This window comes from Thamnophis elegans, chromosome 2 (assembly GCF_009769535.1).
Source record: "Thamnophis elegans isolate rThaEle1 chromosome 2, rThaEle1.pri, whole genome shotgun sequence".
Lineage (NCBI taxonomy): Eukaryota > Metazoa > Chordata > Lepidosauria > Squamata > Colubridae > Thamnophis > Thamnophis elegans.
This window is the reverse complement of record NC_045542.1, coordinates 90,842,035-90,868,524: the sequence shown is the minus strand read 5'-3', so window position 1 is coordinate 90,868,524 and position 26,490 is coordinate 90,842,035. Positions and strand designations below refer to the sequence as shown.

The window sequence follows — 26,490 nt, the reverse complement described above, 5'->3', positions numbered from 1 at the left end:
AATAAGGCATTAACTTCTACCGTCAACTTTTTACTTTTTCATAATAATATAAACTAGAATTAAGTTTTAAAAATCACCGTTCAGGAAAGTAAGGCAGTTTTATGGGATTTTCCAAAGGAATCTTGAATTTACAGGGAATCTTCTAAAAACAGCTTCCATTTGCTGAAATTTCACATGAAGAAAAATGGATCCACAAGAAATAAGGTGGATCTTTTGATTGATATTGTATTTGGAAAGTAATAAAATGATGGCTTTAAAAGAGAAACAGAAAAAATTATGGAGGATTAAACTTATGGTGGATACTGAGAGTATAGGTTTAGAACCACTGAACAATTTACCATCGTTAAGTCTTTTGCACTTCCCAGAGTCATCTCAATTATTATAAGAAACATATTGTAAAAAAAATGCTGAACCAGACAGACATTTGCTCTGCTCTAACAAGACTCCCTTACATTTTTAGAACTTGATTGATTGGGACAGATACCCTTTTTGGAAGGAACAATTGTTATGAACAGACATTATTTCATTAAGGCTATTTCAGGGCCCATTGCCCCAAACAAACAGATTTCTGCTTAGGAAATTACAATATGTATAGTCCTCATTCTCAGGGACAATATATGTGTCACTGTGGGAACTGTTGGATGCAAAACCATAATTGGCTGTTGCTTTTACATATCAGCTCATGTAATAAAGTATACATAGGTGTATTTACATGTCACAATATGTAATTTGTTGAACCCAAACAGTTAAGAATTTCAGCAAGTGGAAAATGCATTACAGAATTCTTAAAAATCCCAAGCTGTAGAAAAATATAATACACTTAAAAGATTGTGCAATAGACTTGTATTTGATGGAATAAGAGCATTTAAAAAGATCACGAGAAAAACATCGTAACAACTTGAGAAATAAGAGAGGATATAGATCTTAACAATCTAAGGAAACAAGTTTAAAAAACAAAACCTGGAGCTGTGGAAAGGTTAATTGGCTGAGAATACTGGAAATGTTACAGGTTTATCACAAAGACAAAAAAAAAAAAAAATCCAAAACTTCACACAATATGAACTTTCTATAAAGCGCGAACCAAATATAGTAATTCAGGTCTGCAATGGCAATGGGAATGGGGTAGTAAAGAAGGGGCCTGTTTTTTATCATTGTCAAAATGTGGGCTGCAGCTGTCAGGATGTAATAATTGCAGCACGTGATCTCTGCCAGCATGGGGGTCTAAAATTAGCAGGAGAGCCCGAGAGTGAGAAAAGCAGGCAGGCAAGAGAACACTTATCTACAGTTGAACTATTCGTGAACCGATCTAAGAAAAAAGTGAGACCAGCAAACTTGGAAATTCGAGTTGTTTCAAAGAGAAGACTAAATCGTTATGGCCACTTGGTGGGAAGATCCTTAGTCCTTTCAAGAAGGAATAAATGAACTTCACAGAGAATGCTCCTTCGGTTTGCCAACATTGCTGGGCTCTGCTTTGACTTCTTCAAAAACTTGGGAACAGATGACTATAAGTGGCTGTGGCTTGTTTTGTTCAACTGGAAGGATGATAGTAATCCAGTTTGCAAGCTTCATGGGTTTCTGAGAGACTTCCTTCCAACTGCTGGATTATTATCAGAGAATGCTGCAGCACTGATTGTGTGGTTTTCAATTCCCTTGTCTCCTGCTCTTAGACAGTTCTCCTCATGTTGCTGATTCTCAGTCTTCTAACTCTGGTATCATGCTTATGCCTCTTGACCTGGTACCTTTTCTCCACAGGAGGGAAAAGTGGTGGCAACAAGAAGAATGATGGTGTGAAGGTAAGTCCTCTTCATTTCTGGATCCTACAAGATGACAAATACACTTGGATGTCTTCTCTAGTAGTGGGTCCCAGCGTGGCCCAGATCTTCTGTTTCATGTGTTTCTCTATTTTTAGACACATTTTTTTCCATTCTTGCCTTTTCTACAGAAAATACAACTGAAGGGAAAAAAATTATATCTTGTAAAGCTTAGATATAGGACTGGTTGCCTCCGTTTATCCTCAATTTGCTTACTTAATCCATACCAAAATAAATGTAAAAAAAAAAGTAGAGAGCAGAATTGTGAAAAGACCATAACAGAGAACTAAGCAACATTTTGACCTGCTCCTTGAGGCTGAGAAATATATTCTAACAATTCTCTTTCTGTTCTTTCTTACTTTTACACATTGGAGAAAACATTGTGCCTTTCTTCTAATCTTCTAGATTTCAATATTATCAGATAATTATGTGATTACTTAGAAATAATCTAGGCTCAGAACCAATTTAAGTTTTCAGAAGTTATAGTGATACTGCCTTCGTGTAGAACTGTAATTCACAATTCCCCCTATGGTATTTAATATCCCAGAATATTTCTGTGGCTGTGTATAATCTCATAATATACCCTGGTGTGAATTCCTCTTGATCCCCTTAAATATTAGTTCCTAGTGAATTATCTTTCCCAGCAAAGGAAGTTTTTTTTAAGGAGGAGGCTTTACCACTTTGCAATGACAGCTGTATTCTACACTGCCTCTGGGATTTCTACTCCCATGTAAGGGGAAGTTACTTTAAAATTGGGATTAAAAATACCACAATTCCCAGTGGTCCCAGCCAAGATGGCCAGTGGAGAAAGTGCATGGTGATTTGATTTGGCAAGATCTGTTAGATACAGTATTTTGCTCCTCACTTAGGTTTTGAGCAGTGACAAGAATCCCAGCTGTTATCTTTTTTTTTTTACCTGAATAGTTTTTTGTGATTTTTAAAGAAAATTATATTCTACTACATTAATATGATAAAGCAACTTTGGAAACTTGAGATAGATTAAAGAATTCCGAGATTGTTGTCACTCCTGGGTCTAAGGAGAAGGTAGTAAATCCAGGAACAATGCCTCTGAGTCTTTGGCTTTTGTAAGGCCATTGGCACTTTGAAAACTGACTTTAATGAAAAGTAGATTCAAGCATGAACAACCTTTCAGCTGTAATACTACTTCCATTGCTCAGCCCCAAAGTATTTGAGTTGGGAGAGTGTAATGTAGCTGTGCACTGACATTATTACTGTTTTATTTTCTGGAAACCAAACTGGAATTTCCTGGAAAGGTGTCTGGCAATCCTTTCACAGTTCAGATGGTGACTTGATGGTGGTTTGAGGGTGTGAAAAGGAATGCAGTTTCAGAGAATGACCATATGTATGCCTTGGAGATTCTGACAACAGGACTGTCGGGCTAAGATATATATTTATGCTGAGACAGCTGGCTGTTCCTAATACTAACAGCCTCTTCTGATGCTCTCACTGTTAATTCCTCTCAGAAACTAATTCAAAGATCAGTTTCTTTCTTTACAACAGTTAAACCAGTTTACTGATATATCCTTGTACTCCCCCCCCCCCCCGGTTATTTCTGTATGCAGTGGAAGAGTTTTTACTTGTTTTGTTTCAAGGCACAAATGCCAGATTCATGGCCACAAGATTTCTGTATTTTTCTAATAAAATCCATGGTTTGATAAACTGCTCCCAAAGGAGCACATGTTTTAAACTTGAAGTAGGGTTCTTTCCAGGAATAGTCCATTTTAGAAAGATAGATATTCTTGTTTGGATATAACAACAGCTCATTTAAAAAAAGCCTTATTTTTAACCAGCGACTACACAATAATGTTCATTGTCCCATTCAGAATCACATCTCCACACACTGAATTAATGCAATCTCTGCACTCCACCATGTCACATCCTATGTCCTAAATTACTAAGTTCACTTCCCTGTACTGTGTTCTTTTACTGTATGTTTGTCCTACTTAAATGAGGCCACTGCTTTTGTGTTGCATCGTGTTATGTCTGATTACCTTTATAATTATTGTCCAGTAAGATTTCCTACTGTATCTTTTACTAGGTTTTCAATGGAATTACCATAGATCGTAGCCTAGCTAGGAGATAGTAGGATCAGTTTTCCTTTTTAAAAAAAAAATTCAGAGGACAGTTGTGAAGCAATCATTTAAAACAAGATACGTTCTACACAGATGATAGAAGAGAATGAGGATCCCAGATGCCAATGGGCATGAATCGCTATCTCTACCCACATGATCTGAAGCATATCATAATTTAATTTGCAACACTCACATTTGAAACCAGTTTTTAAGTGTGAAGCACCTGAAGTGCTCAGCTGAACCCACTGTTTGAAGTGCTGAGATGTTACATCCTTTTGGAAGGGCAGTACTTCCTACCTTGTCTGAGTAGGCATCTTCACAAAAATTGTGCTAGGATTGCTGCCGGAGCAAAGCAAAGTACAAAAACCCAAACTGGATAGTAATGATGATAAGTAATAGGGAACTTCAAAACATTTCTGAGTACTCATGGAACTTCTGAAATGTAGCAAGTCAATTCCCTTACAATGTGCAGTGTGAAGTAATTTCATCAAGAATTAAAGGCAAAGTTTTAAATTATATTTCTTGGGTTATTTCTAGGGTTTCTGCTCTTAATATGCAAAGTGCTAATTTGTGATGTAACATGAGTCCATGTCTGCAGTTAATGAGAGGCTGTTTTTCACCATTTAGTATATGGGTGATTTTTTGATGCCATTCTGAGGTTATATGACATATATAAAATATAATCTCTGCTCCTTAGATTGTAATTAGAGGGTGCATTTTTTGCAGTTCAGCATTAACCATATAGAAAGAAGCTATAGTTTTAGTCATCCACATTTTTTTAAAAAAAAATCTAATGAAAACATGTGTTAACACATTCCTAGATAAGGTTAATGATTACTGCACTTTGCAGAAATCTAGGAAAGAAGCAGACATGATATGAATAGCATCTATTTGTTATTTTTGTTTCCAAAAGAAAGCTTAGCAACCCTCTTCTTTTTGTGGGAATGAAAGTACTTTGTCATCATTAAAATCCAGTTTCCAGATTTTCCTCTTGGGAGAATTTGTCTCCAGGCAAAATTGTATACTGTAGTCTATTGTCACTACAGCCTATAGCAAACCTATAGTTTTGCTACCTGGTAATCAATGCAGATGCATAATGTGGGCATCTTGAAAAGTGACTGTGTGGGATCAGATATGCTTCACGTATCCATGCAAAATACTCTGTAAATTTGTTTTTTAAAAGAGCACACCCATTAATCATTTTGTGAAGCAATGGATTTCAGCTCCACCAAGTGTAGAGTTTTAAGTTAGTAAAATAAGATGCTTTCAGCACTTCAGCAATTATTTAAGAAAAATTCAGATATTGGTGTTGTAGCATGTCCCGCCTCACTAAGTTGAGTTAGAGGGTTGTTTGAATTCCTTCTAGCTTATCTTCTGATTCTAAATGAACAGATTTTGCCTGTTCTACTAGCAGGATTACAATATTTCCTCTTGGCAAGGCAGGTAGTTTTAGTGTGATATCTAATGTGCATTCAGCTTGGAAAATATCCACTTGGAAATATTTGCTGTGTCTTGGATAAGAAATGAACTAAATTGAGAATTACTGTAGATGTCAAGGCTGTGTTAGGGTAAGATTGATAGGCAGCAAAGATGAATAGCACTCAGGGTGTGAATTGGACCATGTCGATTGAATTGTTCCTTGCGTGGGAAATTTTTACACTAGCATGCTGTGTACAATGGTTGTTTTCTGTCTTTATTGAAGACTTGGAACTCTTCATTTAAGCATCAGGCTTATCCACAAGAAAACCCATCTTCTTAGAGGGATCACCACAAGTGTCCCAGGTTCCTTGGCATCCCATGTTCTGCTCACTTCTTTCTTTCTCACTCTGTGTCTCTTCTTGTCCCATCTCTTCTCCTTGTTTTTCCAGAAAAGAAAGTCCAGTTCCAGCGTTCAGTTAATGGTGAGTGTCCTTTGTCTTCCTCAATGCTGATAACGTTGGGCCTCTCAACGTCTTCCAACCATTCCTGTTGTTAGAAAGCAGAGAGGGTTGGGTTGAAGGTTGAACCTCTTCGGTGCAGCATCTCCCCTACAAATCCCATTAAACAGGAATGGATGGCACAAAAGAAGCTGAAGCCCACTGCAGAGCACTGAGAACCTAATCTGAATTTCTAGGGAAAGGTTTTCAATGGTGCTTATCATTTAGCAGATGTGCAGACTACCTCCATCCAAGGAGATATGAAGGAAAAGGCTATCTAATATGGCTCTGCTGGAACTGTGCAGTCATAAGCAATCAGACAGCTGATGAAGCTTGGTCAATTGGTTGTTTGAGACCAAGGTATGAAAAAAAAAAGCCCATCTCTGGTAGGATGAATGAGTAATCCTAGTATAGCTACCAGAGCTGTCTTGTTGATAATGTTGGAAAGCAAATGGCTCTCCTTTCTTCATGTTAATTTGTGTATCACTTGGATGTTTATGGAAGAAAGTATGTGTCAGGCTTTGATGGTCTATGTGGGTCTTAGAAACTCTCTTTGTTTTACTGTACATTTCTTTCTTTACTATGCACTCAGTGTGGCCTCTTTCACTCCTGCACAGTCTCCCTCTCTCCCTCATCCTAGTTCCCTCCTGTTAATTTGTACATACTGTCTTTCACTTCTACACAGCCCTCTTATTCCTCCTTACGTTAGGAGATTCCGGGACCTTCATTCCTGCTATACTGATCGGTCTTCTTTATGATGGTAGACAATTGCAAGAAAGGCGATTTACATTTTTACATGATAATGCAGTTGGACCTCCTGCTTAGTTTTGTAAGTTTTGGATAGAAGTCAGGGGAAATGTTACAGATACAAAGGAAGAGCTGCAGTTGTTGACATTTACTTATGCTTACCTGGTTTTTGTTTCTTTGCAGTGTTTGATGCTGTTTGGGTAAAACCTTAATGGAAGGTTAACAAACAGTTCTGAAACAAAGTTGAAATAGTCTTACTTTGCTCCAATATTTTGTTTTTTCTTTTCTTTTCTGGTCCAGGAATCTTCAGAGAGTACAAATACCACCATTGAAGATGAAGACACTAAAGGTACTATAAGAATTGGGCAGAAGTAGTGTGGAATTGTTTCTAATCCTTTTGAATCAATAAATCAGAGTTCAAATAAGTTCATTTCTGAAGGAAACATTGGACCCAATTCTCATTACCCAAATACAAATGTATGTCTTAGCTAACTGAACAGCACAAATTTTTCCAGCAGAATATTACTTCCACTATAATTTCAGTTCATGAATTAGAGGACAATTAGATTTCATTCATACTACTTCAGTTCTGCTGATCTGTGCAGTTAAGTTCCTAGGATTATACAATGAGAAATGTATAGGACAGATGGATGATGGGGAAACCCTCTACAACCTTGCTGTTGCAGTATAGCTGTTGCAGTGCAGGACTGAGACCATCACTGAGGGTTCATCTGGGTATTTCCCCTGCTCTGCCCACGTCCTGTGATTCTTAGATATATCTGTCCTCTTTTAAGGCACAAATATCAAACTGCATACTATAGCTATCAAGCATTCATTTTAAAAGAGCATCTGCAAGGGATCAACCCAGGGTTGGGTTCCTGCAAGTTCTAACCTCTTCTATAGAAGAGGTTCCACAAATCTACAGTGCCATTTAGAACCGTTTCCAGCTCCCTCCCCACCCCCACCCCCCGTCTGCACATCATCAAGATGAAGAGCGAGAGGAGGAATTCTGGGAGTTGAAGTCTACAAGTCTTAAAGCTGCCAAGTTTGAACACCCCTGGGGTTTTTTTTCTAAAGGGTTAGGGGTGCAAGGGTCTTGTAACTTGACAGCTTTAAGACTTACGAGCTTCAAATGCCTGAGTTTCTGAGCCAACATTTGGGTTGCTAAGCAAGAGCATTGTTAAGTGAGTTTCACCACATTTTACAAGTTGGCCATGCCCACCCAGTCAAATAGCTGGCAAGCCACTCCCACCTCATCAATAATAATGGCTGGCAAGCCACTCCCACAAAGCAGGCCACAGCTATAGAAGAGGTTCCAAAAATTTTTGAAACCCACCACTGGTTAGCATTGACTGTAAGCTTTGATAAATTCACCATCAGTCAATTGCAGAAAGAACAGCTTCCATCCTGTGATAATATCTATAACAACCTCAAACATCCAGATTTGCTTATCCCAGGTCCTTGGTAAGGACTCAATAGGTAGATAAAAATTCCATATCCAGTCTGAACATTTTGCTGACTGTGCGATGATCAATGATGATGATTGTAATAATAATAATAATAATAATAATAATAATAATAGTAGTAGTAGTAGTAGTAGTAGTAGTAGTAGTAGTAGTAGTAGTAATGGACCCAGATGGAGTTGGACAATTTGGACAGAAAAACAAGGAAGCTTATGACAATGAATCATGCTTTGCACCCTAAAAGGGATGTTGACCGATTATATCTACCAAGAGCAGAGGGTGGTCGAGGACTCCTACAAGTGAAACAGACTGTGGAAGAAGAAAAACACAGCTTGAATGATTACATCCAGAAAAGTGAAGAACCAATGATTAAGGAAGTAAATAAAGGAGGCCTTTTAAAGACAACTAAGTCAAAAGCTGAATATAAGAAAGAAGTAATTGAGAAGCGAGTTGAAAATTGGAAAAACAAAACTATGCATAGCCAATACTTGAAAAATATTGAAGGCAAAGCTGACCAAAAGCTAACTTGGAACTGGTTAAGACCAGGAGCACTGAAAAAAGAAACAGAAGGCTTTATTTTGGCAGCTCAAGAACAAGGCTTAGCCACAAACTGCATGAAGGCAAAAATTTAACATGTTACCACCAACAGCAAATGTCGCCTCTGTAATGAGAAAAACGAGACAGTCGACCACATGAGCAGTGGGTGCAGCAAAATTTCACAAACTGACTACCTACAACGCCATGACCGCGTTGCTAAGATCATTCACTGGAAATTGTGCCAAAAGTTTGGATTTGAGTACAGCAAAAACCATTGGGAACATCAGGTTCAGAGGTTTTAGAGAATGAGAAAGTCAAGATCTTGTGGGACTTCAGAATTCAGACTGACAGGCACTTGGCCCACAGCACACCTGACATAACAATAGTTGAAAAGAAAAAAGTATTGTTCATTGACATTGCAATACCTGGAGATGCACGAATGGAAGATAAACAGCAAGAAAAAAATCACAAAGTACCAGGACTTGCAAATTGAAGTTGATCTACTGTGGAAAAAGAAATTGTGTGTTGTCCCACTTGTAATTGGAGCCCTTGGAGCAATACCTAAAGGACTACCTCACTAAATTTATCAGACTTGAACATTCTGATTCTACAAAAAAACACCCTACTTGGAACAGCTTATATCCTCCGATGTTACCTTAACAGTTCCTAGGTCCTTGGTTAAGACTTGGGCTGTTGAGCTACCAACACAGCCCCAAAGATTGTGAATCTCACCAAAGATTAACCACTAATAATAATAATAATAATAATAATAATAATAATAATAATAATAATAGCACCAACAGTCAGGGGATTTCAAAAAAGAATGATGCAACTGTGGAAGGAACAACACCCGGAAAGTGACATAACTGAACAAAGATTGATGGATCAAAGGTGCTTCATCATCCGTAATAAAGTTTTCCCATAAGCGGAAATGCAAAATCGAGAATTGGCTAAAAAAAACAAAAAAAAACAAGTGATGATGAACAAGCTGAAGAAATTGGTCCAACACCTGAACAAATTGACCAGCCAGTGGAAGAAACTAACATACAGGATGAAGACTCTCCTGTGCAACAACTTGAAAGTGTAGAACTAAGTGATCTAGTGAAAATGCTGAAAGAAAAAATTGAAAACCACATCAAAGAAAAGGTAGAAAGAAAAAGACTACCTATCATTCGCGGAGGGCATACCAAATGATGGAAAGATCTGTTAACTGCCGTGAATAACATTTTAACTTTCATCCCATACAGCACACTATATGAAACCAACCAATTAATATATAGCACAGGTGCTGTTATAACTGCAGAACTAGGTTATAAAATGCCAGAAAAGAAACCCATTGGAACACCAAAGTGGAAAATTCGACTTGAAAATAAAATTAAAAAACTACAAGGGGATATCAGCAATCTAAAGTTCTTAAAAGAAGGAAAACTAAAGAACAAAAAGCTGAAAAATAGTTTACACAAAAAATACAATCCGGAGGGAAAAACCATAATGGAAATTATGGAAGAACTAAAACAATGTGCAATAGCAACAGCAAGGAAAATTGAAAGATACAAAGGACGAATAAAACAATATTGTGAAAATGTCCAATTCAGAAGAAACCAACACCTCTTCTATCGGTCCCTTGATGAAAATCGAATCCAAACTAATATTCACCCATATAAACAAACAACTTTGAACTTTTGGAAAGAACTGTGGGAAAACCCAGTGGAACACAACAACACTGCCTCCTGGATCAAAGATATTCAACAATGAACAACACAAAAGAAGATGGAAAATATTGTAATAAAAACTGACATGGTGGCAAAACAAGCAAAGAAGGTGAAGAACTGGAGTGCACCTGGCCTGGATGAACTACATGGATACTGGCTAAAACACCTGACAAGCCTCCATCATCGCATGGCCACTCAATTTAATCAAATGCTTCAAAATGCAACAAGCGAAGAATGGTTAACAACTGGCCGAACATCCTTGATAATGAAAGATCCAGAAAAAGGCACAGAATCAAGCAACTATTGCCCAATTACTTGTCTGCCAACAACGTTCAAACTTTTTACAAGGATGCTGGCAAATTTAGTATTCAATCAACTGATGGAAAACAGTTTACATCCAGTAGAACAAAAAGGAAATTATAAAAAATCAAGAGGAACAAAAGATCAGCTGCTCATAGACTAAATGGTACTCAAAAATGCAAAACGAAAAAAATATATGGCGTGGATTGATTACAAGAAGACATTTGACTCATTACCCCACAGCTGAATTAACACCTGTCTGGAAAACTTTGGACTCAGCAAAAATATCTGTACATTTTTGAAAGCAAATATGCAAAAATGGAAAATAGTTCTAACAGCAAATGGGGAGAACATTGGTGAAGTCAACATCAGACGAGGAATCTTCCAAGGGGATTCACTTTCACCACTACTGTTCAACATTGCATTAATTCCACTGACAATAATCCTACGAAACACAAAACTGGGATACCAAATCTAAAGTCAACATGGCAAGATAAACTATCTACTATACATGGATGACTTAAAAATGTATACGAAAAGCCCCACTGAACTTAAATCAATACTCAACACAGTTCAACTGTTCAGCAGTGACATCAAAATGAACGTTGGGCTTGAAAAATGTGCTATATTATCCATGTGGCAAGGAAAAATTGAAAAAGCAGAAGGAATAGAATTGGGAAATGGAAATATAGTGAAAGCATTAGCAAAGGATGATGGTTACAAGTACTTAGGCATATTGGAAGCAGATAATATCTTGTTTGACCTGGAAAAGTCAGAGTCAATGCAAACGGAATACATCAGGAGGGTCCGCAAAATATTAAAATCAAAGCTGAAAGCTGGAAACATAATTAAAGCCATTAATACATGGGCAGTTCCAGTGATACACTACACCGCTGGAATCATCAACTGGACTCTGGCTGAACTGAAAAACCTGGACTGGAAAACATGCAAACTTTTGAATATGTACCACACTTTATATCCATGAAGTGACATGGACATAAAAACAACAGAAACAAAGGCAGAATATAAGGAAAAACAGCTGAATGACAGATTAAATAGATGGAAAACCAAAGCTTTGCATGGACAGCATTTGAAAAATATTGAAGGAAAATGTGATGACAACTTTACATGTGCATGGCTTAAGATGGGAACTATCAAGAAAGAAATGGAAGGTTTAATACTGGCTGCTCAAGAACAAGCACTGCAAACTAATGCCATGAAAGCAAAGATACAAAAATCCACTGACAACCCAAACTGCCATCTTTGCCATAACAAAGTCGAAACTATTTCACATTTAATATGTGAATGCAGCAAAATTGCACAAACTGATTACAAAGCTAGACATGACCAAGTTGCTAAATTAATCCACTGGTCATTATGTAAAAAATATGATTTACCTGTATCCAGAAAGTCATGGGAACTTAAAGTGGAAAAGGTTATCAAAAATGAGAAGGTGAAGATCTTGTGGGACTTTTGAATACGGATCATCATTTGGAGCACATCACGCCAGATATCACGAGGGCAAAAGTGTACAGTTTATTGATATTGCTGTTCCTGGAGATGCCAGAGTCAAAGAAAAAGAACTAGAAAAAATGAAGAAACATCGTGACCTGGCCATCGAAACTACACGGCTATGGATGAAGCACGTAACAGTGATACCCATTGTCATGGGGGCACTTGGCACCATGTCCAAGAATTTTACAAGATACATCAACAAACTGCAGCTTCCTGCAATAACACTAGAGGAACTGCAAAAAAATTGCGCTACTCGGAACATCTTATATTTTAAGAAGGTACTTGGTTGATACCTAGGACGCTGGTAGCAAACCATATTAACTATTAGCACCAGTCACTGGTATTTTAATGCATTTTTGAATGTTGGCTGAGTTTCGTATTTAATGAATAAAGTACTGTATATAATAATAGTAATAGTAATAATTGTAAGATATGCATTAAACTCCGCTTCCCTAGCAAAGGATTCCTTTATATGATTCTGCCTTCCAGAGGACTCAAAAAGCACATTGAAGAGTTTTACATTCAGGAAGAGACATACAAAAACTTTCTGACTAATCCACCAAGTGTGTGGATCTAGAGAAAGCATTCAGGCATTGCTTCATGTCTGTCTGACAACTTGTTTAGGAATAACATCTATATAACCGCACACAGCCTTGGCTGACAGTGATTTATTAACATATTTGTAAAACTTTGTAACTGAATCTTTACACCAGATTGTTTAAAAGAACATCTAAGTGGATTTTGAGATATAGGGGTGGTTAAATGAGCCCTTTCCCCCTTTTTCTTGTCTCCAAATTGCCATCCCCAATGACTTCTCTTTTTGGGATACAAAATTGATATTGACTGGATTCATATTTGTTCTGGAGAATTATATGGGGTGAAGAACACGTCTCAGTTCAACTCTGCTAGTTGAAATATTTTTAAAAAGATGGTTTGGAATAAACGTTTTCAGAATATGCACAAAGAATGAGTTTAGTCTTGATAAGAAGATTACTTTATTATGTTGTATTACAGTTTTCAGTTAGTGAGAGGTAAGTGGGAAACGATCTCTTGACAAGCACTGAACTCTCCTTAATTGTGATAGGGTATGGAAACTTTATTTGCCCCATACAGTTTGATTAGAGTGACTGATAATTATTCTGTGTTTCCACTTTTCTATTCTTGGCCAATCTAAAGTCATTTTCTTTTGGTTGACCTTGAAATGCAGTGGATGGGGGCACATAAGATTGGAAGAGCCTTCTTGGCAGCACATTTGGTTTGGCTTCCTGTGTCACTTGGTGGACAACTGATGCATGTGGGAAAATCTCTTCCAACTACTTCACTGCAATTCATATTAAGACAAACTATCTACAATTGGGGAGATGACAAAGACCCATCATTTTTGATAGCCATTGATAGTCTGATCTTCCACGAATTTGTCCACTCTCCTTTTAAAACCATATAAATGGGAGCTACTGATAGCAAATTCCAGTTATGCACTGTGTGTGGGGAAAATATTTCCTTTTATTGTCCTAGGAATTTCATGCATTTAATTTCAATGAAATATCTCAAGTTAAAATATTATAAGGAATGGAGGAAGTTTCTCTTTATCCTCAGAAATGTATACCTTGCATATTTCTCTGGTTTCTCCCTATACATTGCTTCATTTCAGTTTATAAAGCTTTATTTGCTATAGTTTTTCCTTCAAAGAGCTGTTCTGGATATGTAATTGTTTGGGTTTAATTTTTTATATATATTTTATATTTTATATATAGTTTTTTAATATCCTCTCTTAGATGCACCAGCATTATGTACTTTCTGCCAATGTTGGTTTTTATATATTTTCATAAGGGAGTTACTGTATCAGCAGTTCTAGTTTAAATTCCCTTTCTGATATTCTGAGCATGGAATTTGTCTTCTTTTTTTTCTCCTGTCTTTCACCTTCTTTGTAAAACAGCAGTGAAAATATATACATGCACATAGAAACACGTGTGTGTATGTTCACTGCTGTTTTAGGAAGAAGGAGAGAGACAGGAGAACAAAGACAACAAATGCCATGCTCAGAATACCAGAAAGGGAAGAGCTGTGATGGTGACCAGTTCAAAGTTGACTCAGCTTTCCATCCTTCTGAGGTCAATAAGATGAGGAACCAGATTGTTGGGGACAGTATGCTGACTCTGTAAACCACTCAGAGAGTGCTATAAAGCACTATGGAGTGGTATATAAGTCTAAGTGCTATCACTATTGTCAATTCCCAAGGCTACATGTCTTCTTCCATGGCAGCTGAGTTTGCTCAGGAATTTTTTTGTGAAATACTTTGTTAATTGTTTAGAAATTCCAAGTATATAACATATCTGACATTATCAACAACAAAATATTTGTACTTAAGATGTGGTTTGTGGGAGCACTGCTGGCTTTTCAACAAGCTTCATTCTTCTACGGGTTTACCTATTTTTCCCTGTAATAATACAGCTATTTCTAACTGATTTATCATTTCTACTATTGCCCCTGGCTGCTTTCTAGCTCTTTGAAACAGTACTGATGTGGCAAAGTTCAGAATTGTTCTTTGAGAAACTTGGATTTCTGCACATGGGGATTTATTTATTTTTAGTTTGTCAGGTTGACTTAGAACTTCATGTCCCATTATGTCTACTTTAATTAGAATAAAGCTGATTTATGTCCAACCCTGCTCAAGCAGGAGATCCTATACCATTTCAGACAGGTGGCTGTTCATTCTCTTCTTAAAAACTTCCAGAAATGAAGCAGCCACAACTTCTGGAGGCAAGTCATTTCACTGATTAATTGTTCTAACTTAGGAAAATTCTCTTTAATTCTGGATGGTTCTCTCCTTGATTAGTTGCCATCTATTGTTTCTTATCTTTCCTTCTTGTGCTTTGGAAAATAAGTTGACCTCGTCTTCTTTGTGGCAGCCACTCAAATACTGGAATACTGCTATCCTGTCACTCATAATCCTTCTTTTTTCTAGACTTGCCATACCCAATCCCTGCAACTTTTCTTCATATGTTTTACTCTGCAGGGCTTTAATTTGCTTTCATTTCCTCCAGTCTTCCTCTTGAAAAAGCCAGCTTGAATACAAATATCTATACAACACTCTTGCCTGTAAAAGCAGAAGAAAATAAATGGTTTTATGTCATCTGCAAATTTTACAATAATCCCTTCAGTCCCTTCATCTATGTCCATTTTTTTAAAAAAAAAACTTGGCAACTTTAAAATGTGTAGACCTCAACTCCCAGAATTTCCCAGCCAGCATGGAGAGTTTACTATATGTAGCCACCCATCTTCTATACAGTTCTAGGTGGCTCCATATCAAAAGTTAAAGCACAATTTAAAACCATATTAAAACTATACATCTAAGCATATTAAAACATTAAAATAAACAACAAAAGTTTAAGTTCACGTACCTTAAAGTTGCCAAGTTTGAAAAACCCTGGTCTAGATACATAATACAAATATTGAGCAACATAGGATCCAGAACAGATCCAATGGCGTTCCACTTGATACTATTCTCTAAGATGATGGGGACCCATTGATAAATGCTTTCTGGGTGTGGTCATTCAGCCAGTTATGGCTGTTATATCTTTTACCTTATCATTTTATTAATAAGAAGAACAGATACTTTGTCAAATCTGTTGCTGAGGTCAAGGAATACTATGCCCATGGCAATCCCCCAGTTTATTAAGATAATGACGCAATTAAATAGAACGTATAGATAGTCTGACATGACTTGCTTGTGATTAATCCATTCTGTTTCTGGCTAATGGTTTCATTTCTATCTAAGTGCTGATAAATATGCTGTTAAAAAAATCTACTCAGTCAAGCTAATAGGCCTGAAATTCCTTCAGTCATACATATTCTTTACTTTTCTAAAACAGGGACACCTTTTGTTTGCCTCCACTTTTGGGAGATGTCACCAGTTTTCCAGGAAAGATTACAGGAGTTGTGCAACCATCTCTTCTACATCCTTCTGCATCCTAGTAATTCATCCTGGAGATTGGAATTTGTTTAAATTTGCCAAGTATGCTTTTATCTTCCCCTTGTTTAGAATTAGCTGCAACTCCTTCCTTCCATCAGTGATACTAGAGTAATCTTTGGGGCGTCAGTTTCTTTCTGACAAAAAACAGACATAAACAATGGAGACTTTTTTTTTTTTTTAATTTTCCTCATTTCCTATATCTTTTCTTTATGGATGCTATGTCCTTGGAGCTATGATGCATCATTAGCTGGGGCTAACCTGTGTTTGGAGAGCTCTATCAGCCAGCTAATGCTCACCTATTCTTCATGCCACTCCTGGGAGGGTTCAAAGAAGATAATTCAATGAGTGTTCCACTTTCTGAATGACTCTTGTAACCCCTAAATGGAAAAATAAATTACTAGCCTTCCCATCCATATTTTTCTGTAAAAGTTCTTGTGTTTGCTGACTTCTGGGAAAAAGTCTGATAAGAAGTTCTTCAAGGGAAGGTCAATTGTTTAAAAAAATAAAAGCATTAAAATAGTCCAAACACTTCCCAACCGCCTTGCTGCTATTGTTATATTTAAACATCTGTGAAGGTGAAATGAAAGTACAATTTCGCTATTGGTTGCTTTTTCCAATAGCTGTGATCATAATTGCATGTTGCAGCTGTAATTGGATGGGGGTGGGGGAGAGGGATGAGTTCTAAACAATGCAAAGAGGAACAGACAAATTTCAAAAACATGATGCTAAATTATTCTTGGGAGATAATGGATTTTTGCCTTGAGCTCAGGGCTAGGAAGTGAGATGAGGCAAAAGTTTATGCAATGGGGAGGTGAACTACCCCCCCCACCCCCCACAACTTGCACAACTGCAAAGAAAGGCACCAGCTTTGCAGTACTTAAATAAACAAAGAAACCAAAGCAGAGCCAAAACCAAAGCTGAATTCCGGGTGAAGTAAGGTTAATGAGGGACAACACCAATCTCCACATGGCACAAAACAGTAGTGCAGAAGTGCTGTGTTCCTCACCTTTAAAAGATGTTAAAGTGAAAGACAGCACACTCATTAATTTTTGGCTTTGTGTAATTGCTGCTGTAGTTGTTTTTACTTTGCATAATTCATTCTGGTTCAGAGAGTTTTCAATATGCAGAAAACCCACCCCTAAGATACAGAAGATATCATTTATCATCACTGTGGCTGCTGAGGTGTCCCAAAGATTTGAATATGTCTTCAAAGCAGTAAGAAGTAGAAACTGGATCCTCCAAATAGTGAAATTTGATTTCTATGCCCAATCACATTCTATGTGTTTCCTATGCTCAGCAGAAGCAGACATAAAGTTCTAAGAAGGATTCCTTATCATTGTCAATTTCCATTCAATAGTTTCACTGTTTCTCTTCTCTTGTTTTAAATCCAACAGTACGTAAACAGGAAATCATTAAGGTGACAGAACAGCTGATTGAAGCAATAAGTAACGGGGACTTTGAGTCCTACACGTGAGTGTACCTGCTGTGTGTTTTGGTTTGTATAGAGGGAAAAAACACTCCTCTCAGCTTGCCCAGTGTGTAGGAGTGTAGTTAGTAATTCTAAATGCCTTATCTATGGAAAACAGCATAGTGATGTTGGCTGATTTTGAAATGTCAGCTTGCTATGAAGGCAAGTAAATTAGTGACTTTCTTTGATTAGTATTTAAAACACAGTTAGAAATGGACTTCCATCAATCAGGCTGGGGGGACAAAATTTATACCCCTCAGACAGGGTCCGCAACTTGGGAGTCCTCCTGGACCCACAGCTGAGTTTCGACCATCATTTGTCAGCTGTGACCAGGGGGGCATTTGCTCAGGTTCGCCTGATGCGCCAGTTGCGGCCCTACCTGAACCGGGAGGCTCTCACAACAGTCACTCGAGCCCTTGTGACCTCTAGGCTGGAATACTGCAACGTGCTCTACATGGGGCTGCCCTTGAAGAGCACCCGGAGACTTCAGCTAGTCCAGAATGCGGCTGCGCGAGTGATTGTGGGCGCACCACGGTTCGCCCACATAACACCGATCCTCCGTGAGCTGCGCTGGCTACCTGTTGATCTCCGGGTGCACTTCAAGGTCCTACTTACCACTCACAAAGCGCTCCATGGTAGTGGATCTGGCTATTTGAGAGACCGCCTTCTGCCAATTACCTCCCTGCGTCCCATCAGATCGCACAGGGTAGGCCTCCTCCGAATCCCATCCGCCAGTCAGTGCCGACTGGCGACTACTCGGAGGAGAGCCTTCTCAGTCGCAGCTCCGACGCTATGGAACAATCTCCCCGTGGAGATTCGCACCCTCACCACCGCCCAGGCCTTCCGCACAGCCCTCAAGAACTGGCTAGCCCGTCAGGCCTGGGGATGAAAAATCTTAGTTTGTCCCCTCCCGAATGATGAATGAATGTTGTGCTCTATTTTTAATATTATGTATTGTCTTATGTCTTTTGTCTTTGTACCCCCCTTTCCCGTGTTTTGTAAGCCGCCCTGAGTCCCCTCAGGGAAAAGGGCGGCCTATAAATTATAATAAACATTCCAAACATTCCAAACATTCGGGAACTTTCTATTTCTCTGTCCATTGTAAATTATCTTCTTAATATCTTCCATCATAATTACAAAAAAAAATGGATTATTCAGGACCAGTGATAAATCTTAGCTGTTACTGCTGACTAAATTATGATTCGTGACTGAGAGAATGCACTGCATGAATGTATTAATGAAGAATAAGGCATAAAGACCTTGTTTTTTCTTTTAATCCCGGAGAATGAAGTTTTTAAAAAGCAAGTATTCAAAAACTACTACTAATTCTGTAAATAATTAAGTAACAAGGTGATTCAAACATATCATGGAAATAATGGGAAACATTTCTAGAGATGATTCAAATAAGGCAAATTGCTCGTTCTTGCAATATTGTGGTGGAGTCTGACAATATTGACCTTCATTTGTAATCCCATAGGTTTTTTTTCATTATTAAAAGGAAAGACAGAAAAGCTAATTAATGGTAGCAAAACATCCATGAATTACAAAGGTATATCCTTGGTGGGTAATTATGAGTTAAGAAAGTAGTTTCCATACATTTTTTTTATTTAAAAAAAACCCTAGCAGAATGTTTTATTTGGAAACAATTGTTTATTTTCTCCCTTTACTAAAATTGTTACTTTATGGTTTATTTTCTTTTAAAAATGGATTTCTCAAACATAGTCAAGCCACTCCCACCTGGTCACATGGCTGGCAAGCCACTCCCACAAAGCAGACCACACCTACAGAAGAGGTTCTAAAAAAAATTGAAACCCACCACTGGTAGGTTGGTACAAGGTACTTCTAACAAGGATGGCCACTTCTCTCAAAGTGAGCCCCTAATCCTTCCATGACACATATGAGGAAGGGACTTTGATCCCAAGTCAACTCAAATTCATATAGCAACCCCCCACCTCCTCTCTTTGAATTCAGATTCAGTGTGCTTACCATGTTCATAAATGACCTTGCCTTGTCAATCAAATGTCCATTGGATTGAGATGGGTGGCTATATGAGTTAATTGAAAGAACAAATAAATATCCTTGGAGGCAGTGAAGGACAGTCTTTTGGGACATATTAGCCAACCTCCATTCCCTTTCTCACCCTTTTTCATTGATGGATGGATATAATTTTATACTCTCACTGTATATTCATCAGCATAATGAAAAGCTTCTAAATAAATTTGAGAAGTGAGATAATTATTTTTCTTGATTCCCTCTACCTTTTTATGGACATCTCTAGTAAAATGTGTGACCCCGGAATGACAGCATTTGAACCAGAAGCTCTGGGGAACCTTGTGGAAGGGCTGGATTTCCATCGATTCTACTTTGAAAACTGTAAGCAACCTTTATGTTTTGAAAAGTTGCTGGACTTGGATTTAATTCTGTGTATGTCTCTCTGTGTGTTTAACCCCTAAGCAATCAAGAATGGAAAGTGGAGGGTATAGTTATGTATTTCTATATGGAAGAGTGGTTTGCTTATAAGAGAGAATAGTCTTCATATGTGAATTGAAGAATTAATTATACAGGCCATCTTTATTTATTTATTTTCACTATTTAAATACCACCAACTATAGGCAATTAATTTTAATTTACTCTTTTCTTCCCCCTTTGGACTTTGTCCTTTGAAAAATGGCTTCTGCTGTGTGTATATACATATGTACATATACACATGCACAGATAGATATAGATATAGACGATAAATATAAATCATAGATGATTGATAGATGATAGATATAGAGATGAGAGAGAGAAAAAGGGCTAGAGATAGATAGATAGATAGATAGATAGATAGATAGATAGATAGATAGATGATAGATGATAGATGATAGATAGATAGATAGATAGATAGATAGATAGATGATAGATGATAGATGATAGATGATAGATAGATAGATAGATTGATTGATTGATAGATGATAGATGATAGATGATAGATGATAGATGATAGCTGATAGCTGATAGCTGATAGATGATAGATGATAGATGATTGATAGATAGATAGATAGATAGATAGATAGATAGATAGATGATAGATAGATAGATAGATAGATAGATAGATAGATAGATAGATAGATAGATAGATGATAGATAGATATAGATGGGAAAATTTCAAGCAATAGTTTGAGCCAGAATTGGTAACTCTAGGTTGTTAAGACAGAGTTGGCATTCTATCTACTCTTCCTTTCATGAAGTCAAAAATTAGAGTTGAAACTGTATATATATTTACTATTACATTTCTACAGTTCTCTGGTTGTTTGTATAAAAAATCTGAGAGGTTGCTATGAGGGAAGGCTGTCAATAAAAAGGCTAAACAGAAGCATTTAAATCCCTATTCATACAGATTTAAATCCCTATTCATACAGGTTATTCTTAGTGATTCTCAAAATTTTACACAAAATCATAGGTGTTTTAATGTGGAATGCATGTTTTTACATTACCACCACCACAACCCCCATCTGCAGTGTGGTCCAGGAACAGCAAGCCCGTGCACACAACCATCCTGAATCCACATATCCACTTAATGGGAGATGAGTCTGCCTGCATCGCTTACATTCGTATCACACAGTATGTGGATACAAGTGGGATCCCACGCACTGCCCAATCGGAGGAGACGCGAATCTGGCACCGCCGGGATGGCAAATGGCAAATTGTTCACTTCCACAGATCTGGAGCACCTTCGGTTTTACCACAGTAAGTCAGTCCCAAGCTATGCTGATCTCTATTATCGCTTCTGTTGGTACACAGGTAAAAGTATATAGGTGTGTCAATTTAAATATGGATTCAAAAATTAATTCTAAAGAAGATAGTAAAAAAAACTACATCAGTTAAAACCATTGTTAATGCATCCAACATACGAACATGCAGTATTGGTTCATTATCTGTGCCCAGCATCTGAAATTTAAAACTCTAAGAAGTACAACAATGAAGCTGAACTAATGTATTATTGGGCTTTTACTAGAATGAAATATACTTTTAACGTACTTTAAATGGATCCAAGATAGCATAAAGGTAACCCTTCCTCTGTTAATATCCTTCTCAGAGGCATGGTAATTTTTTCTAGCTTACATTAATGTGTTTGAATAAAATTACATTTATTAAATAAATAAGTGGTCCTCTTCTTTTTAAAGAAACTGCCATTCTTTCTGTTCCATTATTGTATCCATACTATTACGTCATAGTTATGTATATCTATATGTATATGTATATGTATATGTATATGTATATGTATATGTATATGTATATGTATATGTACATGTACATGTACATGTACATGTACATGTACATGTACATGTATATGTATTTAATGGATTTGCACTAAGAATTTGAAACATGGGAATAGTTTTTTTCTTTTTTAAAAATAAGAAACTTAGTAAACTATGTAAAATTCTTCATGGAGAGGTGGAAAAATTGTAGATTGGGGTTGAACAACACTAGATGATTTACCCATTAAAAGCATCAAGTACTTAGCTCTGAAAAGTGTGGATTTTGCATTCTTCTGCATTCAGCCATGTTCCTGGAATTGATTTTTTTTTTCTGTTGGGTTCTTATATGTAACAACTACATGGATGTTAGGTACAATATGACCCTTTCCATGCAAAGTAGAGCTGCACCTATTCATTTGGCCGCTATAGACGGGTAAGAATTTCATTAAATTAATTTATCAAACATATAAACATGCACAACTGTCAAGATGATTCCGTATTTGTCTACAAAGGACGTTCATGCAGAGTTAAACAAGTGATAAAAATAATGGATTATATGAGGCAAGCATGGCTAGCTGTGAACAACCTGTTTGAGAAAACAAGGTTTCGGTGGAGGAAAATTTGCCCATTCCTACCTCCCAGCCTAAAAAGCTACAGTGAAGCCCTTTTTTATAACTGGGTTGAAGCTTACATGTATGCTTTGTCTTGCATATTCTTTTATATCAGAATTTGAGGGTTGGATATGCTATCTTCTCTCTTCAAGAGAAAATGACTTTTTAAAGCAGTTCTTGGGGCTTTGTGGGCCAACCCTAACTGAACCTATTAGCACAGGTGTGGGGTACGATGGCCCCTTTAGGACTTGTGGACTTCAACTCCCAGAACTCCCATGCTGGCTCAGGAACACTGGGAGTTCAAGTCCACAAGTCATAAAGGGGGCATCATTCCCCACACATGTAATAGCAGCTGGTCATTAGGCAGTTATTAGCAGGCTGTTCTCCTCCAGTCCCAGAGGATCATTGGCAAGAAGAAGCCCTTCCAACATAGCAGCCAACTTCCATACGGTACATATTTGCTGTTAAGGGCCACCTTTATTTCCCCAGATTGTGAGAGCTGAATACCAGTAGCAAACTAGATTCCATATTTGCCCACAGAGGACACTCGTAGAGCTTTAGACAAGTGACAAAAATAGTGATATGGAGGCAAGAAAGGGTAGCTGTGAAGAACCAGTTTTAGGAAACAATGTTTGGTTGGAGTAAAACAACTATTTCTTTTTGTGTCTTTCAGCTGAAGCACCTGCCTTGCAGGCCAAGTTTCTCACTGCCTCACTATAAAAGGAAGATACTTGTTATCCTTTACCTAGGGAACTTGGCAGCTGGCTCTCCTATTTGTTTCTTGCTGGGAATTCCTTTTACCCTTGGAACTCCTTACCAAAATAAACTGAGCATTTAGTAGACTTTTCTCCTCCTGTTTCACCTGGTTCATGTTTGCTATTCTGTGCCATCCTAGTAGAAGACAGCATGTGTCATGGCCCTGTTGCAGGAAACGGCTTTCAGTAGACAACGAGAAACCAACATGGAAGAGGCTGAGATAAAGCCTTCATCAAATAGAAAACCAGCACTTTCTGGCTTCAGCCCCCATCTCCTGGAAGTTATAAGCTACAAGTAGCTGCTCCTTCTAATGGGAGGCCATTTTGATTGGAACATCCAGACACCACGTGAAGAAGCCACTCTGAGTCAATGCCAGCCATTTTCAGTTGTACCTGGAACCAGCTGTCAACTCAATCCGATGCCACACCCTCCTAAACCCAGGAGGCAGGCAACTAACTTATTAGGTGGCCATACGCATCAAGTAAATAAACAAAATTATTTGGTTTAAACTATTAATTACATAAATTCCAAACAACTTTCTATTACTCGAGAAAATCTCTATGTTCACAAATTTTCCTTGGAGTGAATTAAGCTTTATTCTGAATGGCGTTGCCAATTTTCAGATCTGTGGACTTCAACCCCTCCCCCATCCTGGGTGAGGAATTCTGGGAATTGAAGTCCACACATCTTAAAGCTGTCTCATTTAAAAAAAAAAACTGTTATAAGTAACCATAAAAAAAAATAGCTTGAAAATATTGAGCCCACAACAATTATTTTCATGTTAGTTTTCACTATAGTGAGATATTTTCAAAATAGTGAAATATAGTGAAGTATATAATTACCACTATTCAATTTATAACAGAAGCTTCATTTATTTATGATCAGTTGGGAAACAGCTGCCTAAAAAAAGTGCTGTTTTGACTTCACAGGCTACTGAGTTAGACTTTGTCTCAGCAGGCCTTTTGTTTCCTTATTTTTAACAATGTGAATTTTATTTTCTCTCTGCCTCTTCAAGATGTGGATTCTTAACTAGACAATAGCAGTAGCCGGGCTCCCAGTTCTGGCTCTCTCTCTTTGCTACTACAGTATCTAGCAGTCAGCTGAATTTTGGTAGCACTAAGCCATTAAATAAATCAACAAATGACTCCCAAAGCCCTCCCTCTACCTTCATCCACCTTTCCTACATATGAATTTCAGGAAACATGGCAGTATGGAGGATACCTATAGTGTGAAACAAAACTGCCCCTTAATTTGAAATAAAAATAGAGGCTAACCCTTTCCAGCAGAGATAGAAAATGCAAGCTTTACAAAGGACACTTTGAGGCTTTTCGATGATGCTTTTAACAAACAAAATGAAACCTTTCGCTATTTCTTGTACTTTTGCATGCCTTTTTACAGGAAAAATGAAACCCGTGTTATTTCGTAAACTTTTGAGTATTGCTGAAATGGATCTTTATGTAATACCTAGAAATATCAACTCTTTGGGTTTGTGGTTGATTTTTTTAAAATAAAGTTGGGGCGGGGTGGGTGACTTAATATGTTATTGTTTACATTTGGAGTTGACTTGTGATAAGTTGTTATGAAAAGTGTAAAAAGGTACAAGAAACTAAAAAACGGGGAAGAAGGATGTGTGACATGGCCCTATGGAAAGGCAGAAAGAAGTTTACACAAATATAAGAACCTTGCCAAGGGTTCACTTGTTATATGCTGCGGAGGCCTGACAATCCAAACTGCACATCTGAATGGCATCATGAAGACAGAATCAACGTTGGAACAGTGGCAATACCTGTTAATATATCATGACATAAAAGCCAGCTTGAAGAAACAGAGAAATAAGCCTGTATATTTTTTTTTTTTTTGAATGACAGAGAAAACATGTTGAAAATGACCTGGAAGGCATCAACTACTTGCCTTCCAAGGATAGAAATAAGAAGCCTGAGGGTTGTTGTCGTTGTTGTTTTTATTATTATTTTGGCAGTGTCTCTGTTCCTTGTTCCCTTTTATTTTTTTCCAGCTTTAAGAGTCTTTACTCTTTGGTGTGAGATTAACTGCCATGCACTTCTACTACCGGGGGAATGAATTTATAAATGGCGCTTCCTTCATTTGCATGACATCTAACTTTATAGACCGCTATGTGTATTTCAAAACAAACCATGCTGGTTTAGGAACAATTACAACAGAAAATGGATAAGCTTGCTGTATACATTTTGAATGATGTAGTTTTACTTTTTCCGTAAAATGCTTAGCTTTCCATCTTCTAAGTGTGAATACATGATGCTATAAAAACTATGTTTGCAAAAAGGCAAGAATAATTTCCCACTGGAGCAGGGGGGGGAAGTGATGACAATTACAGGGCGCCTACTTGATAGGATTTGATTGCCTTAAATAGAAGTTTACTTTTTTACAAAGTAGAAATATACCATTTACACAAAACTGATAACATAATTGGATGATTCAATGCTCCATTGGAGCTGTGAAGAATTATATTGAGATTATTTGAGTTGAGAAGGGCTTTTAGAGTTCAAGAGGTATTGTATGATTGTATGGATCTGAATACGTGTTCATATTTAAACTTCTTGGGTTTCAGAACATTTTGGGGGGAAGGGGTCCTTACCCAGTTCTATCCTGATATTTCACATTAATATGGTCCTCATTATCATGAACATTTATTTTTGAAGGGTCATTCTCCCACAGATCATAATTTTATATTATCACTAAGCCTTCTACTCAGCCCTGGATTCCAAGGAAGAAATGGATCTTCTTTTTAGCTTGAATCTCCTTTTAACTCATTCATCCTTAAATAATTGGCTAGAGACCTACTGTTGTGCTCTTTCCTCATGAAAATCCCAGTTTAGGTAATAAATCTTAAACACTTTTCAGCTTTGCTAAACTTTGACAGCCTATCTTGCCTGAGTTTTCACTTGTAGAAAGAGTCCTACCTATGTTGTCTATCAAGAGTAGCCATTGAGTATCTTTCTTGTGGCAACTTAAACATTGCATTTTGTAATATTTTATAGCTTCCATCGTCATTTTGAGCAATGCTTTGATAAGCTAAGAGAAGCTAGAATCTACAGGAAGTTGAGTTGAGTTTTTAGTCTTCCAGTTTAAAAAAAAAACCCTGACAGACTGAAATGTATTTCAACTCCTTTGAGTTTTACCTACTGCATCTGACATAAGCACCTGCACTTTAATCCTCTGGATTGCATTGGCATTTTTAAAACTTTTTCCCCCCTTTAACTAAGGAAGCATTTATAGCCACGTTACTATCCATTGCTATACTTGTTTCTCTTCTATATTTTCTGTCCTTTCTTACTTTTTCAGATTTTTAGCATTTATAATGGCTCATT

The 26,490-nt window shown here is 37.4% G+C and overlaps 1 protein-coding gene across 2 annotated transcripts in view; it reads left to right on the top strand.

Annotated features, from left to right (window-relative positions):
- Window positions 1-26,263, top strand: part of CAMK2A (calcium/calmodulin dependent protein kinase II alpha) — a 46,165-nt gene extending 19,902 nt beyond the window's left edge. The window contains exons 9-14 of one of the 2 annotated variants that reach the window (XM_032210707.1): window positions 1,753-1,793; window positions 6,868-6,916; window positions 17,462-17,537; window positions 19,814-19,908; window positions 21,036-21,264; window positions 23,061-26,263. In XM_032210707.1, the coding sequence (XP_032066598.1) occupies window positions 1,753-1,793; window positions 6,868-6,916; window positions 17,462-17,537; window positions 19,814-19,908; window positions 21,036-21,264; window positions 23,061-23,064 (494 nt within the window). In that variant the 3' untranslated portion in view covers window positions 23,065-26,263. Of the gene's footprint in view, window positions 1-1,752; window positions 1,794-6,867; window positions 6,917-17,461; window positions 17,538-19,813; window positions 19,909-21,035; window positions 21,265-22,146 lie in introns of both variants that reach the window. The other variant, XM_032210706.1, reaches the window with a different exon arrangement.
- Window positions 26,264-26,490: the final 227 nt, after the last annotated feature.